Source organism: Aegilops tauschii, chromosome 2 (assembly GCF_002575655.3).
Source record: "Aegilops tauschii subsp. strangulata cultivar AL8/78 chromosome 2, Aet v6.0, whole genome shotgun sequence".
Classification (NCBI taxonomy): Eukaryota; Viridiplantae; Streptophyta; class Magnoliopsida; order Poales; family Poaceae; genus Aegilops; species Aegilops tauschii.
The window spans coordinates 79,959,508-79,978,192 of record NC_053036.3 but is presented as its reverse complement, the minus strand read 5'-3'; the positions used below and the strand labels follow the sequence as shown (position 1 = coordinate 79,978,192).

At 50.1% G+C, this 18,685-nt stretch overlaps 1 protein-coding gene across 1 annotated transcript; it reads right to left on the bottom strand.

The window, feature by feature from the left end:
- Nucleotides 1–6,780: 6,780 nt before the first annotated feature.
- On the bottom strand, nt 6,781–16,377 carry LOC141040762 (uncharacterized). Its single transcript, XM_073506879.1, has 4 exons — nt 16,340–16,377; nt 8,152–8,602; nt 7,641–7,917; nt 6,781–6,839 (listed from the first exon to the last, which is right to left on the bottom strand). Exons 1-4 carry the CDS (start codon nt 16,375–16,377, stop codon nt 6,781–6,783), a joined length of 825 nt encoding a protein of 274 aa, XP_073362980.1.
- Nucleotides 16,378–18,685: the final 2,308 nt, after the last annotated feature.

Genomic DNA, 18,685 nt, shown 5'->3' with positions numbered 1-18,685 from the left:
GGTCACCCCACTTCGCCCCACTCGCCTCTCCCTCTCCCCATGATCCAGATCGGATCGGGGCATCGGGACCCGACTCCGCCGTCGCCAGAGGCCGCCTCGCTGGACCGCCACCTCGCCGGACTGCCTCCTTGTCTTCCCCTGCTCCGCATGTCGTCCCTGTCCTCCTCCCCAAGGGCTTCACCGAGCCACGCCGACCCTCTCCCCGGCAACGCTAGTGAGCGCCACCCCCCTCTCCCCCTCGTCTAACGCGCACACGCCGCGGTCGCCGCGCCCCGCGTGCGCTCAGCCGCGTTCACCGCACCCTTGCCAGCCACCGCGCCCGCCCTCCCGAGCGCTCGAGCTCCTCCTCGCCGCGCCCACCGCCTGCTACTGCCGCTGCTGGCCGCACCTCTCCTCCTCTCCCCTGCCCGCCTCTGCTCCTCGCGCCGTGATGTCGCGCCCGACCCTCGCCCCGCATCCATCTTGCTCTCGCCGGCGCTGCTGCCTTCGCTCCGCCCCCCTGCACGCCCGTCGCGCTAAACCCCCTCGCGGCCGTCCCCTCCGCCGCTCGCCGCGCGCGTGGCCCCGCCTCGCCAGCGCTGCGGTGGCCTTGCTGGCCCACGCGCCCGCAGCTCCCCTCTCGCTCGCGGCGTTGCCCCCCCAGGGCTCTCCCGCGCGCGCAGCCCTCCGCCGGCGCCGCCCGCTACTTCCCCCCTGGGCGCGCGCTTCGGCGCCCGGGGCACGCGCCTGCACGGACGACGCCCGTAACCCGCATGCCCGCTAAGCGCCCCCCGGGCCCTATGACAAAGGGGCCCCACCCCTTGAACATTTAAAAAAAGAATGAATATAAAAAACTAAATAAATAATAATTAAAATAATTAATTATTAATCATATTTAATTAATCTAATTAACTAGTTAGTTTAATTAAACCGTAATTAGATTAGTTAAACCCTAATTAGACTAAACAGTCAATGACGAACGGGACCCACACGTCAGTTGACCAGTCAACGCCTCTGTTGACTGCTGACGTCATGCTGATGTCAGCGTGCACTGTTCTAGATAATGTTGGATTAAAATAATTAAATAAATGCTAAAAAGTGATTTAAATCTTTTAAAATCAATATAAAATAAACCGTAGCTCGGATGGAAAAACTTTGTACATGAAAGTTGCTTAGAACGACGAGACGAATCCGGATACGCAGCCCGTTCGCCTGCCACACATCCCTAGCATAGCAAACACGCAACTTTCCCCCTCCGGTTCATCTGTCCGAAAACGCGAAACACCGGGAATACTTTCCCGGATGTTTTCCCCCCTTTCCCGGTACCACCTCCTACCGTGTTAGGGCACACCTAGCACCGCGCATTGACATGTCTTCCATCGTCATGCTTATGTTTGCATTATATTTATTGTTTCTTCCCCCTCTTCTCCGCTAGACTACGAGACCGACGCCGCTGCTGGTGCCCCGACCGACTACGCTGTTGACGACCCCTACTTGCCAGAGCAACCAGGCAAGCCCCCCCTTGATCACCAGATATCGCCTATTCTTCTCTATACTGCTTGCATTAGAAGAGTGTAGCATGTTACTGCTTTCGGTTAATCCTATTCTGCTGCATAGCCTATCATTGTTGCTACAGTTGTTACCCTTACCTGCTATCCTACTGCTTAGTATAGGATGCTAGTGTTCCATCAGTGGCCCTACACTCTTGTCCGTCTGCCATGCTATACTACTGGGCCGTGATCACTTCGGGAGGTGATCACGGGTATATACTATATACTTTATATACATGACAGCAGGGGGGTTATCAGACCAATCCAAAGCAGGTTAGCGGTGGACAGTATCATGTGTTTACCACCAGCCTGTGTAAGCGAGATCAGAAGCTTCATAAGAGGGCAGTGAATGCTGTTGAGCCGGCAGTCCCACGCTACTTGCGGTGGTCTGAGCAGCCCATAGTGTGGAGTAGGGAGGATCACCCTCCCCGGGTGGATAACCCGGGCCACTTGGCCTTAGTGGTGGCTCCTCAAGTGGGAGGATATAAGTTCACAAATGTGCTCATGGATGGAGGCAGCAGCATCAACATCCTCTATTATGAGACTTTTCGCCGTATGGGGTTGGTTGATAAGAACCTCAGCCAGTCAAACACTATCTTCCATGGTGTGGTACCTGGTAAGTCGGCTTATCCAGTCGGCAAGATCGAATTAGAAGTGGCCTTTGGAGATGAGAACAACTACAGGGTGGAGAAATTGACCTTTGAGGTGGTCAAGATAAGAAGTCCATACCATGCTATATTTGGACGGCCGGCTTACGCCAAATTTATGGCACGACCGTGTTATGTGTACTTACAGCTCAAGATGCCGGGTCACAATGGGACCATTACGGTTCACGGCAGCCGGAAAGTGGCTCTGGAGTGTGAGGAAGGCGATGCGGCTTATGCAGAGTCTGTTTGTGCTACAGAGGAGTTGAAGTTTTACAAAGACAATGTTGACCTAACAGATATGACCTCTCTGAAAAAGCCGACTACGGAGAATGAGCCGGCGACGAAATTTAAGTCGGCTGATGAAACTAAGCTTGTTGATTTTGTTCCAGGAGATTCATCTCAGCAGTTTAGCATCAGTGCCAATCTGGATCCACAATAGGAAAGCGCGCTCATCGAGTTCATCCGTGAGAATAGGGACATCTTCGCATGGAAACCTTCTGACATGCCAGGTGTACCTAGGGAACTCGCTGATCACACTCTCAATGTTGATCCAAAATTTAAGCCGGTCAGGCAGTTCCTTCGGCGGTTTAATGAAGAGAGGCGGAAGGCTATTGGTGAAGAGGTGGCCCGGCTTTTGGCGGCCGGGTTTATCGTTGAAGTCTTTCACCCAGAGTGGTTGGCTAACCCGGTGCTCGTACTCAAGAAGAACGGCACCTGGCGGATGTGTGTGGACTACACGGACTTGAACAAGGCGTGTCCGGCTGATCCTTTTGCCCTCCCCCGTATTGATCAAATCATTGATGCTACGGCAGGTTGTGCATGCTTAAGTTTCTTGGATGCTTATTCCGGATATCATCAGATTAAGATGGCAGTTAAGGACCAGGAGAAGACGGCGTTCATCACTCCCTTTGGAGCCTTCTGCTATGTGTCTATGCCCTTTGGACTCAAGTGTGCACAGGCGACTTACCAGCGTTGTGTACAGAACTGTCTTCATAAACAAATTGGGCGCAATGTTCACGCTTATGTGGACGATATTGTGGTTAAGTCCATGAAAGAAGAAACCCTGATAGATGATTTAAGGGAAACCTTTGATAATCTCCGGGTCTACAAGATGATGCTTAACCCGGCCAAGTGTGTCTTTGGTGTTCCTGCAGGCAAACTCTTGGGTTTCTTGGTTTCTGACAGAGGCATTGAGGCTAACCCGGAGAAGATCAAGGCCATCACCTCCCTGGCTAAGCCGGCGTGTATAAATGACGTTCAGCGCTTGGCGGGTCGCATCGCTGCTTTAAGCCGGTTTATAAGCCGTTTGGGTGAGAAGGCCATGCCCTTATATCAGTTGATGAAGAAAACTGATAGCTTTGTCTGGAATGATGCAGCTAATACCGCCTTTGAGGATTTGAAGAAGCAGCTGGCAGAGCCCCCAGTCCTTGCTGCTCCGGTTGATAAGGAGCCCTTACTGCTGTATGTGGCGGCAAATGCACGAGCCGTCAGTGTGGCTATTGTGGTGGAGCGCAAGGAGGAGGGCAAGGAGCATCCGGTTCAGCGGCCGGTTTATTATGTCAGCGAAGTGCTCATTGAGTCCAAGCAGCGGTACCCGCATTGGCAGAAGCTTGTGTATGGTGTGTTCATGGCGAGCCGGAAACTTAAGCATTATTTTCAGGGTCATCCCATCACTGTGGTCAGTTCTGCCCCTCTTGGTGATATCATTCAAAACAGAGAGGCCACAGGGAGAATTGCTAAGTGGGCTATAGAACTTGGACCTCATGGTCTCAAATATGTGCCACGCACTGCTGTTAAATCTCAGGCCTTGGTGGATTTCATCAATGATTGGACAGAGTCACAAGTGCCCGAGCAAAAGCCGGATAACACGTATTGGACTATTCACTTCGATGGGTCCAGGCAGTTGGAGGGCTCGGGGGCTGGCGTTGTATTGGCTTCCCCTAAAGGTGACAAGTTCCATTATGTGCTATAGTTGATGTTTCCTTGCACTAACAATGCGGCTGAGTACGAGGCCTTGCTCCATGGTCTTCGGATGGCTAAGGAGATGAGCTTGAGCCGGGTAAGGTGCTTCGATGACTCGGACTTGGTGGCTCAACAAGTGTCAGGCAAGTGGGACTCTAAGGACCCTCTCAGGGCGACTTATCGTCGCGAAGTTGATGCCATTGCTGGGCACTTTCAGGGCTACCAAGTAGAGCACATTAATCGCAGGAAGAACGAGGCGGCTAATGCTCTAAGCCGGCTAGGCTCTCAGCGAAAGCCGGTGCCGCCTAACACTTTCCTGGACGTCCTGTATAACCCTTCGGTTAAGTTGCCTACGGAGGAAGACTTGGCTGTCCCTGACCCGGAGGCACGACTGGTGGCGGCTCTCCATATCATACCAGACTAGACAATGCCATATCTGGCTTACATGACCGGGGGCGAGTTGCCTGAGGATGAAACTTTGGCCAGGCAGATAACCCGGCGGGCTAAGTCAATGATCGTTATTGATGGCGAGTTGCATCATCATAGTGTTACAGGAGCATTTCAGCGTTGTGTCTCCCCTGAGGAAGGTCAAGAGATCTTGCGTGAGATCCATGAAGGGGATTGTGGCCATCATGCCGGCTCAAAGTCCCTTGTGGCCAAGGCTTTTCGTCATGGTTTTTATTGGTTGACGGCTCATGCTGATGTAGAGGACTTGGTCAGTAAATGTGATGGTTGCCAGAGGTTCTCACGACGGGCTCATGTGCCGGCTCAGGAGCTGAGGATGATCCCAATCACTTGGCCCTTTGCGGTCTAGGGGCTTGATATGGTTGGACCTTTCAAAAGGTCCAAGGATAAGAAGACCCACCTTTTGGTGGCAGTTGACAAGTTTACCAAGTGGGTTGAAGCGGAGCCAGTTAGCAAGTGTGATGCAGCCACGGCGGTTCAGTTTATGAAAAAGGTGATCTTTCGCTTTGGTTTCCCACACAGCATTATAACTGACAATGACACCAATCTCTCCAAAGGCGCCATGGAGGAGTTTTTGTCAACGAGAGCATATCCGACTTGATGTTTCCTCAGTGGCTCATCCTCAATCCAATGGTCAGGTTGAGAGAGCTAATCAGGAGATTCTGAAGGGTATCAAGCCCCGGCTTTTGGTCCCTTTACAACGGACGCCGGGTTGTTGGGTGGAGAAGCTACCCTCCGTGTTATGGAGCATCAACACTACTCCTAACAGATCTACAGGCTTCACGCCTTTCTTCATGGTTTACGGGGCGGAAGCAGTCCTCCCCAGTGACATCCGTCATGACTCACCTCGAGTGGCGGCTTATGTTGAGACGGATAATGAACAGGCGCGCCAAGATGCTCTTGACTTGTTGGATGAACAGCGTGATGTGGCAGCAGCCCGCTCAGCGATTTATCAACAAGACCTGCGCCATTATCATAGCCGCCGGGTTAAATCCCGGGTCTTCCAGGAAGGCGATCTTGTGCTCCGGCTCATCCAGGATCAAACAGATGCACACAAGTTATCCCCGCCTTGGGAAGGGCCCTTTGTGGTCAGCAAGAACTTGCACAACGGGTCATATTACCTCATTGACATTTGGGAGCACAAAGATTCACGTAAGTCGGAGGAAGAAACCCGTCGGCCGTGGAACATAGCTCAGCTTCGGCCTTACTACACTTGAGCCACCGGCTCTCGTGGTGTACATATTTCTCTCAGCCATGTATATATTATGATAAGCAATAAAGCAGGACCTCTGTCCTTTTTTCTCCTCCAAATATGCACGTGTTGTTTTTATTGCAAGATTACATGACAACTTAAAGGAGGATCCGGCTTATGATCGTATTCGAATCTAGCCGTAAGCAGTAAAGTCACTTGGGGGCTTCCTGTTCAAACATGGGTCGTATTCGAACCAAAGAGAACATAGCTGTCGATACCCGTTTGATTGGCACAATGCCGAGCTCATTGGGAGGTTACCTTTGGTCATATCTGAATCATTGTTTAACCCCTCTGAGAACTGACGTGGATCGTATTCGAATCAGCGTCGTTAAACAATTCTTAAAATCACTTGGGGGCTTCCTGTTCACACATGGGTTGTATTCGAACCAAAGAGAACATAGCTGTCGGTACCCTCTTGATTGGCATCGCCACACCCACTGGGGGCTATATGACCGTGTACGAATCTTAGCATAACCCCTTTGGGCCGGGTCTCTGGTCGTATTCGAACCGGAAGCCCCTAAGTTCTTCTGCTTTATCACAAGTTTTCTTTGATTATATCAAGGTGTGTACAGCCGGGTCTCACTTTGCCGGCTTAACCTTGGTTTACAGTATTGCTGAACGCAATGGGTGTTATAAGGCAGGTAAACCGGAGTTGCGGTACCAACTTCCTCATCCGGATTATTTAAATCGGAAGTATGCTTGCAGACCGTTCAGTATGTTCTTACGGCTGTATTCAGGATATCATTGAAGACAAGTCCTTTTTGATTCATATTCCGGGTTATCTAAAATTTATGATTCTCAGGACGGTAAGCCGCCTCGAGACTTGTGATTTTCCCCTCTATGCAGGATAATTAAAGGCACCTCTTTTGAGGTTAAGAAAAACAAAGGATTGATTATGACCCGGAGAAGTATCAAAGAGACAACTTCAAAAGACTTTAACATTCAATATGTGCGCGATGGCACAACAGAGATAAACTGTTGCACCTACTCTATTACAAAACTCATCAAGTCTAAAAAGGGTGGAGCATTGTTTGGTAAACCGCCAGCCGAGTTACGATGCCCGCTGAGTTGAAGTCTCCGGCTCGTTCCTATCCTCTCCTCCGGCTGATCCCAAGACCTGGAAGGTTGATGACTTCCAGTCGATGCCGCTGAGAGCTTCGAATTGGGCTTCCTCGTCAATTAACCCGGCCGGGTCAATCTCCGGAGCGAAGGTGTGCTGACGAGCCGGCGGGATCAAGTTGAGGGCTTCATAGCGAGGGGTTGGAATCCTCTGATTCTCCGCATCATAACCCGGCTGGTACTTGGTCAGATCTGTGTCATTCCCGATAAGGGTGGCCACCGGGCGTACAGCCTTCACGCAAGCTGCGAAGTCCTTCTGATCGAAAGCTGAGCCGTCTTCCTTCAGGCTTGGATAGCCAAGGGCGATGTCCGCCGGGTCTAACTCCGGCAGGAATGCCTTGGCCCGGCTCAGCGCAGCGATCGCTCCGGCTCTCGCAGAGGCCCGTCGCAGCTCTTGGATCCGCTGAGGCAGAACGGCGAGCCGACGCAGGACTTCTGCCAGGTGAGTCGGCACCTCGTTGGATAGGGCCACCACAGCTAAGGCACGCTGTGACCCGGTGTAGAGCTGCTCCACCAGGGTATACACGGCCTTTAACTTGGTGACCACGCTCTGGTTGAGGTTGGCACTTCTGGGACCTGTTTAACAGAATCGGATAAGCCGGCGACAAGGATGAATCATGAGATATAAACATTCTAAACTTGATGAAAGCCGGTAAGGCGACTTACCGAAGATGGCGGCCACCATCTGGGAAACCTGGCGCTTTAGGCCAGAGAGCTCGGCGGTCTTCTCGGAGAGAGCCTTCTCCGCCTGTTCAGCCCGGGTCACCAGTGCGGCCTTCTCTTCGGCCCAGGCTTTCCGCTCAGCATCAAACTCCGTCTTCAGCTTCTCTTGAGCAGCGATGCTGGATACAAACTTGGCGTTTGCCTTCCGGGTCTCCATCTCTTGCGTCTTCAGCCGGTTCTTGAGATCCGCAAGGTCCGCCTCTAGCTTCTTGCCAACAGCCTGCATATATTTCTGGGTTATTAACAGTTACTATATAAGTCCCAAGCGTTTTCCAAGCAAAGACACTTGGCACTTGGGGGCTAATGCATATTGAACGTATCTATCTACAAACTGCCGGCTCAATGGAGTAAGCCGGAACCTAAGTCTACAACATATTCAATCATAAGTCGTTGACTTGGGGGCTAGCATGGCAAAGGTAATTATGCAGTAAGTAAGAAGACAGCAGAATGATACCTCAGATTTTTGCTGGATCTGGTTCACCATGGCGACCTCTGCGTCCCGGCTCTTGTGTACTTGGCTGATATAGCCAGAGACGAGCTCTCCAATGCTCAGGTTGGTGTAGTTGGAGAGGTCCAGATTCACCCGGTGGGGCTGCAGCAACTCCCCCTTAGCGGAGCACTTGGCCAGCACGGTCGGTCTCCCCGGCTCAACAAACTCCGTCCGGGTGATTACCATGTCCGGGTCGTCTGCTGGTGGAGCTGAGCCGGAGGCCTCCGGGTTAACCGAAGCTTCTGTAGTTGCCTTGGTAGTTGGGGCAGCGGCCTCAGGCGCCTTGTCGGTTGGAATGGTGGCTTCGGGGGCGGAGGCAGCTGGCGGTTCTTGAGCCGTCACCTCTGGTTCAGGTAAATCCGGCACTCCGGCTGACTTGGTCTTCTTCGCTCTCTTGGTGAGCTTGGCCTGGGCGCTGAAAGGACAGAAACGATAAGCACAAAAAGAGTAAGTACAGACAAGTATAATATGAGATGGTTGTTATTACCCGGGCGCGGTCTTGAAAGTCGGAAGACTCGACTGCATAGAGTCGCCCGAAGAGGGGGAGGTCTCCTGATAATTGGAGTCAGAAGAGTTGAGTGGCTGACGGATAACACCCGCCAACGGATGAAAGGGGTACAAGTGGGAAATAACCTCAGTTCGACGCTTACTTGTTGCGTCAGGTAACCCGGCTGAGAGGTCGGTGTCCTTGTTGGTCCGGGTGTGACGCCGGCTTTCATGAACCTGTCGCTTCAAAATAAATTGAGGATCTTGATAAGCTAAAGGATGGGAAAATCTTACTTTCCGGGTTACCCTTCGGATTTTCAGCTTTGGCAAGGGCTCCGATTCGGAGGAAAGTGACATTACCTCTTCAACCACCGGGTTACTGGCGCCGGTGTCATCTTGTCAATGAGCAAGTGTTGATAAGGCGGACAACAACAAACAAAAAATACAGCAAGGACTTAAAGGCTTAGGGGTTGCCTCTGACTCGGAGCTGTCGCTTAATTGCATCAGCTCCGAAGCAGTAGGCCTGCTTCCTTTCTTGCGAGGGGCGGCTTTCTTGGCGTCTTTCTTCGCCTTCCTGGCCTTCTTGGCCGCCTCATGGTCGTATTTGACCCGCAAGAACTTATCATCAGCCTGAAAAATACGATGATGAATTCTTAAAACGGTTCAGATGAAGGTTACATGCAGAAGAAGATAAGAAGCTAAAGTCAGCGGCTTACCGCTGGGGCTGGGTTGGTATTGCAGAAGGGGGCTAACCCGGTCCTTCCACAGTCTGCCAGGCTCTCGTTTAAAAGAGCCTTGGTCATCTCCTCGGCAACGTCTTCTGGAAGATCATTGCGGCTGTGTCTCTGAGGGTCATCCTTTCGTCCTGTGTACTCACGCATTAAGCCGGGGCGGCGGCTCAATGGGATCACCCGCCATGAGATCCAGACCCGGACCAGGTCGATTCTGTTCAGACCATTGCCTAGGAGAGCCTTGATCTTGTTGATAGTGGGGAGCAGAGGCTGGCGCTCCGCTTGAGTCAGCTTGTCCGACAGTGGGTGAGTCGGCTCCAGACGTGTTGGGCGAAAGCCGGGCAGCGGCCTTTCATCAGCCGGGGACGTATCTTGGCAGTAGAACCAAGTCATGTTCCAGTCCTTTGGGTGGCTCGGCGGCTCTGCGTAAGGGAAAAGGCAGTCCCTACGCCGCTGGATGGAGATACCACCTAACTCCAGACTTGGCCCATTGGCGCACTCATTCTGGCGGTTTAAGTAAAAAAGCTCTCTGAAGAGCAGCAGACTAGGTTCTTCTCCAAGGTATACCTCGCAGAAGACTTGGAAGTTGCAGATGTTGGACACTGAGTTGGGTCCAATGTCTTGAGGTCGCAAGTCGAAGAAGTTTAGCACGTCCCTAAAAAACTTTGAGCCGGGCGGTGCGAAGCCCCGGCTCATGTGATCCGCAAAAATCACTACCTCCCCATCCTTTGGCTGTGGCCTCTCTTCTGACGGGTCAGGGGCACGGTAGGACATGATGTCTTTCTTGGGCAGATATCCTGACTTAACAAAATCAGCTAGGGTCTCGTTGGTGACATTGGACCTCATCCAGTTGCAAGTAATGGGAGCTTTGGGAGGCATGGTGAAAGTCGGCAGTCTATGACAAAAAGGAAAAACGTCCGGGTTAATGATAAGCCGGAGGAGATCTGCAGTTCAAAGCTAAGGTGGCGGTTTATGAAGGGGACTAATGGTATAGACCTAAGTACAGCGGGTTATTTAAGCCGCAGGGGCATTCAGAATAAATTGATTATCTACGGCCTTATCACAGCTAAGCCGGAGGATTCTACGAAGCATGGTTCTCTTTAAACCGGAACTGTAAACCGCCGGGATTCAACGATTGCAATTTTTACTAAGTGTGGTAAAACAGGTTTCACACATCGCAGTGAAAAATTTGGATCAAAATGGTCGACTAAAAGGAAAAATTCCTAGACCTAAAAACGGAGGCAGGAGAAGTTCTTGGGTTCGAACAAAGTTCTTATGCAGTACAAAGAAGGCTACTTGCGTGTGAAATGGATCTTAAACATCTACCGCAGTGGTTATGTGCAGAGCTAAGATCAAAAAGGAGCAGTAAAAGTCGAATCCACCGAGGGACGCGATGAACTACGAAGAACAGAGGATGAACTCCAGAGCCCTAATGCGGATCTACCCTATGAAGTGTCGAGGACTTACCGGTGCGGTAGAGTCGCGGAGGTCGCCGCGTTTTCTCTGGTCAGATCAGGGTGATGCAGCGGCCTGAGCTGGTGACGACGAGGAGACCCGCGGCGGCGACGGCGGCGGAGCTCGAGCAGTACGGGAGAGTGAGAGGAAGAAGACGGCAGAGGAAGGAGCGTGAGAAGAGCCCGTCGGGCCGACCTATTTATAAGGCGAGCTCATAAAGCGGGCGCGAGAATCAAGGAGACCGTGGCATGGTTATCTCCCCTCACAACGCCTCGATTTTCGGGATGACAGTAAAGGAAAAGATCCGTTGCGGATCTGGCGGAGTAAAAAACGGGCTTAATGGACGATGACGTCACGTCGGATTATCCGGAGTCCAAAGGATGACGTCACGCCGGGTTATGGCCTTCACACGAATGGTAAGCCGGAGATTTTTCTGTCGAGAGAATTGAAGATTGACATGAGCCGGCTCAAATCAATCTGGGGCCTAATGTTGAGGATATAGACCTTAGAGTCACCCGCTAGGAGGGGCCGGGTTACTCATATGGTCGTTGCCAGAAGCCCGGAGCCAAGCTTGAAGACGATGGGCCAGAGATGGGCTTAAGACCCGGATATGGCTTAAGGCCCGTAGTTACAATCATTATTATGGTAGAACTTGTAGTGTAAGGCAAGTATAGTTGAGAGTCCGAGCCGGACACTCTTATGAGCCGGCCGGGACTCTGAGGGCTGTTGGGCGTCAGCCTCCCTATATAAAGGGATGACCCGACAGCGGTTTAGGGACAAGAACAATCTCATCGAGAGCCAGGCACAGCGGTTTAGCTCCCTGGTGATCGTAACCCTAATCAATACCACCTCAAACTGGACGTAGGCTTTTACCGTCACCGTAAGGGGCCCAACCAGTATAACCCTCGTGTTCCTTGTCCCGCATTAACCCCTTCAAGCTTCCTAGTTGCGATGGCTCCACGACTAAGTCCTAGCTCGAGGACATCTGCCGTGGCAATTCCACGACACATGTGGTGACTAAAGTCGGGTCAGCTCGTTGAGTACCCACAAGTGATTCTGATGAGGGGGCTGAAAGGACAGGTGGCTCCATCCCGGTAGAGGTGGGCCTGGGTTCCTGACGGCCCCCGACTGTTATTTTGTGGTGGAGCGATAGGGCAGGTTGAGACCACCTAGGAGAGAGGTGGGCCTGGCCCTGGTCGGCGTTCACGGATACTTAACACGCTTAACGAGATCTTGGTATTTGATCTGAGTCTGGCAATTTGGTCTATACGCACTAACCAACTACGCGGGAATAGTTATGGGCACTCGGCGTCGTGGTATCAGCCGAAGCTCTTTTTGACGTCAGCGACTGAGTGGCGCGCGCCGCATTGGACCGTAAGCTCGCGCTTGTATTAAGGGGGCTAGGTCTGCTTCCGGCCGCGTACGCAACGTGCAGGTGTGCAATGGGCGATGGGCCCAGACCCCTGCGCGCATAGGATTTAGACCGGCGTGCTGACCTCTCTGTTGAGCCTAGGTGGGGCTGCGACGTGTTGATCTTCCGAGGCTGGGCATGACCAAGGAAAGTGTGTCCGGCCAAATGGGATCGAGTGTGTTGGGAAATGTGGTCCGCCCCTGCAAGGAAGTTTATCTATTCGAATAGCCGTGTCCCTCGGTAAAAGGACAACCCGGAGTTGTACCTTGACCTTATGACAACTAGAACCGGATACTTAATAAAACACACCCTTCCAAGTGCCAGATATAACCCGGTGATCGCTCTCTAACAGGGCGACGAGGAGGGGATCGCCGGGTAGGATTATGCTATGCGATGCTACTTGGTGAACTCACCATCTATTCTCTTCTACATGCTGCAAGATGGAGGTGGCCTGAAGCGTAGTCTTCGACATGATTAGCTACCCCCCTCTTATTCTGGCATTCTGCAGTTCAGTCCACCGATATGGCCCTTTACACATATACCCATGCATATGTAGTGTAGCTCCTTGCTTGCGAGTACTTTGGATGAGTACTCACGATTGCTTTTCTCCCTCTTTTCCCCCTTTCCCTTCAACCTGGTTGTCGCAACCAGATGCCGGAGCCTAGGAGCCAGACGCCACCGTCGACGACGACTCCTACTACACTGGAGGTGCCTACTACTACGTGCAGTCCGCTGACGACGACCAAGAGTAGTTTAGGAGGATCCCAGGCAGGAGGCCTGCGCCTCTTTCGATCTGTATCCCAGTTTGTGCTAGCCTTCTTAAGGCAAACTTGTTTAACTTATGTCTGTACTCAGATATTGTTGCTTCCGCTGACTCGTCTATGATCGAGCACTTGTATTCGAGCCCTCGAGGCCCCTGGCTTGTATTATGATGCTTGTATGACTTATTTATGTTTTAGAGTTGTGTTGTGATATCTTCCCGTGAGTCCATGATCTTGATCGTACACGTTTGCGTGCATGATTAGTGTACAATTGAACTGGGGGCGTCACAAGTTGGTATCAGAGCCGACTGCCTGTAGGAATCCCCCTTCCAAACTCCTTGGCCGAAGTCGAGTCTAGACATTGCAAAAACTTTTACTAACATGGTTGTGTGGCTTACGGGCCCACGTTGCCATTGGGTGGTATTAGGATCTTTTATTCCTCGACCTATACTCTGGGACTCTGACCTCTCTTCTATTCGGGTGAAATGATTTTACTAACTCTGACTCTAGGTTCTCGTAACTACTTCCTCCTGCAGAGCCCCTCACTCCAGATGATTGCTTGGTGCACCGAAGGATTTCGAAGATACTCTCCGATGTTCTTGAGACTTTGTGCTCGTTGCTTTTGCAATTCCCTACCATTGATCTATCCCTATGGATAAATACTTACACCCGTCATTCTTAGTTTTATTCCAAGTTGATCTTGTTAATACAAGATACCCCGAACCGCTCTCCATTGTTCCAAGAATCCTTTGAGCTTACTGCTATACAGTTCTTGCCTCATGAATACCCTTACGGATAATTCCTTGCGCTTATCGAGTATCCGCTCATTCCTAGTTGTTCATGTGTTTCACAAAAGTCCACGAAATACCATTCAATTTTCTGGAAATCCTGAGCAGCCTATTGCTCTTGAAATTCTTGCTTGCTTGCATTATGGTTAATACCATAAGTCTCGTAATCTGATTGACATCCCTTGTCATTATCATTTGGGTCTGTTGATTCAATATGTTGTGAATGCTCGCAATCCTCAATCAGGTCCTAGAAATCATCCCTCCGGCTCAGATGTCATTTTGAATAGGAGCTAGTTCTCGACCAATCAAATTGCCGTCGATTGTGCCCCTAAGTCTATTCAACTTATCCATCCTTGATCGGAGCATCTGCTTCTGATCCTTCGATTTGGAATCATAATTCCTTTGCATTTAAGCTTCGAATTATTCATATGATTCCATAAGCTGTTGCATTTGCATTCTTTCCTCTTCTAGTTGAGAACCGATACTCACATCAGATCCTTTGTGGACCATCAAGTCCTTTGTTGGATTTTATCCGACAATGTCCTTCATATTCAATCACGTTGGAAGTTCTTTCCCTGATACATAATGCCAATGGTAAATCCTATTCTTTGAATTGGCCAACGATGCTCTGCTTTCAAGCTTGTGTTATTTACTCCTGAAGTTCATAGTATATGTTCCTAAGATGCCCCGATGGGTTGAACCTATACCTTCCCTAAAACCGTATGAACCTGAAAGTTTTCACAAGTTATACCCTTCTGGTGTTTTACCAGATAATTTTCTACCCTACAACTTCTTTGAAGACGAGAAGTGAATGAAAGGTTATGCATTAAAGAAGTGGGAGTCGACCTTGAACTTTGTGTTCATGCCCATGGACACGATGTATACCTTATCATGGAAGCTTCTCTTAAAATAATTATCCCCTTGTTATAAGTTCATCTTGTATCTGTGGACATGGTTCCGACCATGTTTCTCCTTGATTCCATTTCTCGTGCAAGTTTGAGCACTTGTCTTCTGCAGAGCAATACCCTAGTCCAACCTCTACTTTGATCTGTCGTCGAGTATTACCCCCTGGTATCTCGAGATTATCATGGAACTGCATAACTTCTTATGATTTTTTCATCAAGTGCTACATTCTCACTGATTCCAATTTTTCACGGGCTCTGAGTTATTAAACACTCAAAGACACCGATAACTGACTCGAGTCCGCACCGCGATTAAACAACTCTTGGTAACCTTCATTACTTACAAGTTTGAACTTGATCACGTCATTCCTAGCCTACTTGGCTATATCCTTGTCGTGACGATTTTAACTGTGCTACCTGGTCCTTCTTCCCGGAGCACAATTTTCAACGATGAACTAACCTTACGTCGATCCTCCTCGTCATATCATTTCGCCTTGAACAACAAGCTTGGTTTCGAGTTTGTGTCGTACCCTTGGTTCCAATAACCTTTCGCTTCATCATTCCTTTGACTTGATGTCGTCGCCGATCGATTACATCTTCATGAACTCTCGCGACAAATGTGTCGTGAATATCATCAACATTCTGAGCTCTTCCAAGAGATCTATCGAATTTTGATGAGAAATACCATCCTTTGCCCTCGATGGTTTGGGTTATCATCGACAACATTATTGCATTCCCCCCCAACACAAAAACTTGTTCTTGTTTTGTGTTGTACCTTGAGTTCCTTGCTATCCAACTTATGTTATGTTCTACCGTGGAGTATTACCATCTTTGATGTCAAGAATGTCATGAGCATTTCTCCACCTCTTAGAAATTCTCGGTATGATGATACTTCTCACCATCACCATTCTTGCTTGGTCCCAGTGTTGTTTTTAACTAGGATACCAATATGCTAACGATGTTGTTTGAGTTCTGTACTTCTAGCAACCCTATTGCTTTGAAGTTAACGATCGACAGTTCGTTCTTAGACTGTTGGTTATTGAATCATCACTCTAACATTGATCTTGCTGCCTAAGGTCATATTCCGGGCACACCTTTCGACTAATGATTGATGGTGTATGTTTTCCTAGAGCATACAACATTATATCATTTGAATTGACAAGTGTTATCTCCTTGTTCACATAATTGTGGAAATCCATCTTTTGGAAATCTCGATGAATTGTCCTTAGCCCATCAGCCACCTCCTTGTCCTCTCCTTGGGTTAATGATGAACTCTTGTTAACGGAAATCACTTCATAGTTCATTTCCTGAGAATCCTACAGTGTCATCCCATCAATTTGTCTGGCACCTTTTCTTCTCAGGCATCCTGAGTCTGAGGTTTCCTAACACCGATCAGATCTGAGTCTCGGTCAGCTGTGATGGTTGGAGCATATTTTCAAGAGTTATAACATTGGTCTTTATATGACCCGGTAAGGTGATGTCATGCCTAGCACACTTGACCGGAGGACCTATTGTTATAGTTCTTCCTTTCAGCAAGGTTATCCATTCTTCCATGAGGAAATTGTACAAGTTATTCTACAAGTTGTTCCTGATGGATCCTTTGGATCCAAAGTCTGACCTTTGCTTGAAGACCATTCCAATGCTATCTCGCAGCATGTCTGTGGTACTCTGATTTTTTTTACAAGAACATTTGAAGCCCAATGCTAAATGATTCTTGCTCAATTATCCAAACACCGTTGTATGGGTAATGTCATGAAATTTCTCTCCCCTACCTAAAGAGTTTTCTACATTATATCCTATCATGGATATCATGCTCAGCTTGTCCTTGGGAAGGATATACCCTTGAAATATGTGTTTAAACACATTTTCCTTTCCATTGTTCTGTTTAATCTGATGATCACCCTTTTCCTTTCCATTATTTTATTTAATCTTTCTTGTGATCTATATGATCTAAGCAGTAATAATTCACTGCTTATGTAAACACCTCGGTGTACTACTCTGTCAATAAGACCCTGTTACTATTGTTGATGACATTCCGGTAGCCACCGATGGACGAGAACCTTGCCTATTGGTCCGCCTCGTTCAACGAGCAGGAAAATGGTTCTCTTCGTCCCTCGCCCTTGGTACCAACGTTGTTGCCAACATACCTGGCAGGCTACCCTCTGACATGCCTTGCTATCATGACCGTGCAACATGTCAGCCCCCTTTCTAATTTTAACCCACATTGTGGGCCCATAACCCACAGTTCCACAGGATCGAAACCTGACTCTCCTGTACATCCCTGTTCGAAGTTATCCCTTGCGCTTCGTTTCGTATGTAATTTGCGAGCCACCTTCCTAGTGATCAATTCTGGTATCGGACACAATACTTATTCCCGTTGCTCTGAACCCCTTTCACACTCTGTTTCAGGCAATGAACGATTGCCTATCCGCTCGAAACTTCTTATTGCACTGTCCTACTTTGCTCTCGCTGTGTTTCATTTGTTCAACTTGAGAGATACTCATATGTTCATTCATGGGATAACCCCCGGTGATTACCCCTGGTAGCGTTCTATCGTTGTCAAGCTGCCCCTTTCCTATTCGTAAGTACGATGGAGATCCTTAAGAAAGGATGCCGGCTTCATCATGATGACCTGAAGCAGAGAAGTGAAGACATCAACATAGTGGAAAGACCTCTTCGAGAAGCTCAACCAAGACGAGAAGATCCGTTAGAATATCGTAACCAGACCTTTCCCCCTTACTCCCCTTCTTAAAATCTCGGGATAAGATTTCTTGTAGTGGAGGAGAATTGTGACGCCCGGATAATTAGACTACAGTAATTCCCTGCTAATGATGCCACGTCACCTCTGTCACTGTAGTTAATCTCGGGTTAGTTCAAAACCGATTCAAATTCAAAATTGAATTAAAGTCAAACGGTAAAGATTTTCAAATATTAAAACTAAAATGTTGGGGTGTTATAAAAGGTTTAAATGCACTTAAATGATTAAAACAGTAGGTAAAACTATTAAATAAATGCCTTTGATATTTTATAAAATCATAAACTATTTTATTTTGAGGTAAAACTTTTTAGGGTAGTGGGTTGTTTTGAAACACTAATTTGGAGCTATTGTCATATTTTACTAAACTAAGAATAAAGTGTAACTAAAATAAAACAGAAAAGGAAAAAGAATAAAAAGAAAAGAAAACCAGAAAACAAAATAAAAGGAAAAAAAGCCCCCTTGGCCAACCAGGCCAGACGGCCCAGCCGGCCAGCCCACTGGCCCAAGCTGGCCCCCCCACTCACCTTACCCTCCCCGTCCCAAAACCCTAACCCCCGGTCACCCCACTTCGCCCCACTCGCCTCTCCCTCTCCCCCCGATCCAGATCGGATCGGGGCATCGGGACCCGACTCCGCCCCCGCCGCTCGCCGCCGCCGCCAGAGGCCGCCTCGCTGGACCGCCACCTCGCCGGACTGCCTCCATGTCTTCCCCTGCGCCGCACGTCGTCCCCGTCCTCCTCCCCAAGGGCTTCACCGAGCCACGCCGACCCTCTCCCCGGCAACGCTAGTGAGCGCCACCCCCTCTCCCCCTCGTCTAACGCGCACACGCCGCGGTCGCCGCGCCCCGCGTGCGCTTGGCCGCGTTCACCGCACCCTCGCCAGCCACCCGTGCCCGCCCTCGCGAGCGCTCGAGCTCCTCCTCGCCGCGCCCACCGCCTGCTACTGCCGCTGCTGGCCGCACCTCTCCTCCTCTCCCCTGTCCGCCTCTGCTCCTCGCGCCGTGATGCCGCGCCCGACCCTCGCCCCGCATCCATCTTGCTCTCGCCGGCGCTGCTGCCTTCGCTCCGCCCCCTGCACGCCCGTCGCGCTGAACCCCCTCGCGGCCGTCCCCTCCGCCGCCCGCTCGCCGCTCGCCGCGCGCGTGGCCCCGCCTTGCCAGCGCTGCGGTGGCCTTGCTGGCCCACGCGCCCGCAGCTCCCCTCTCGCT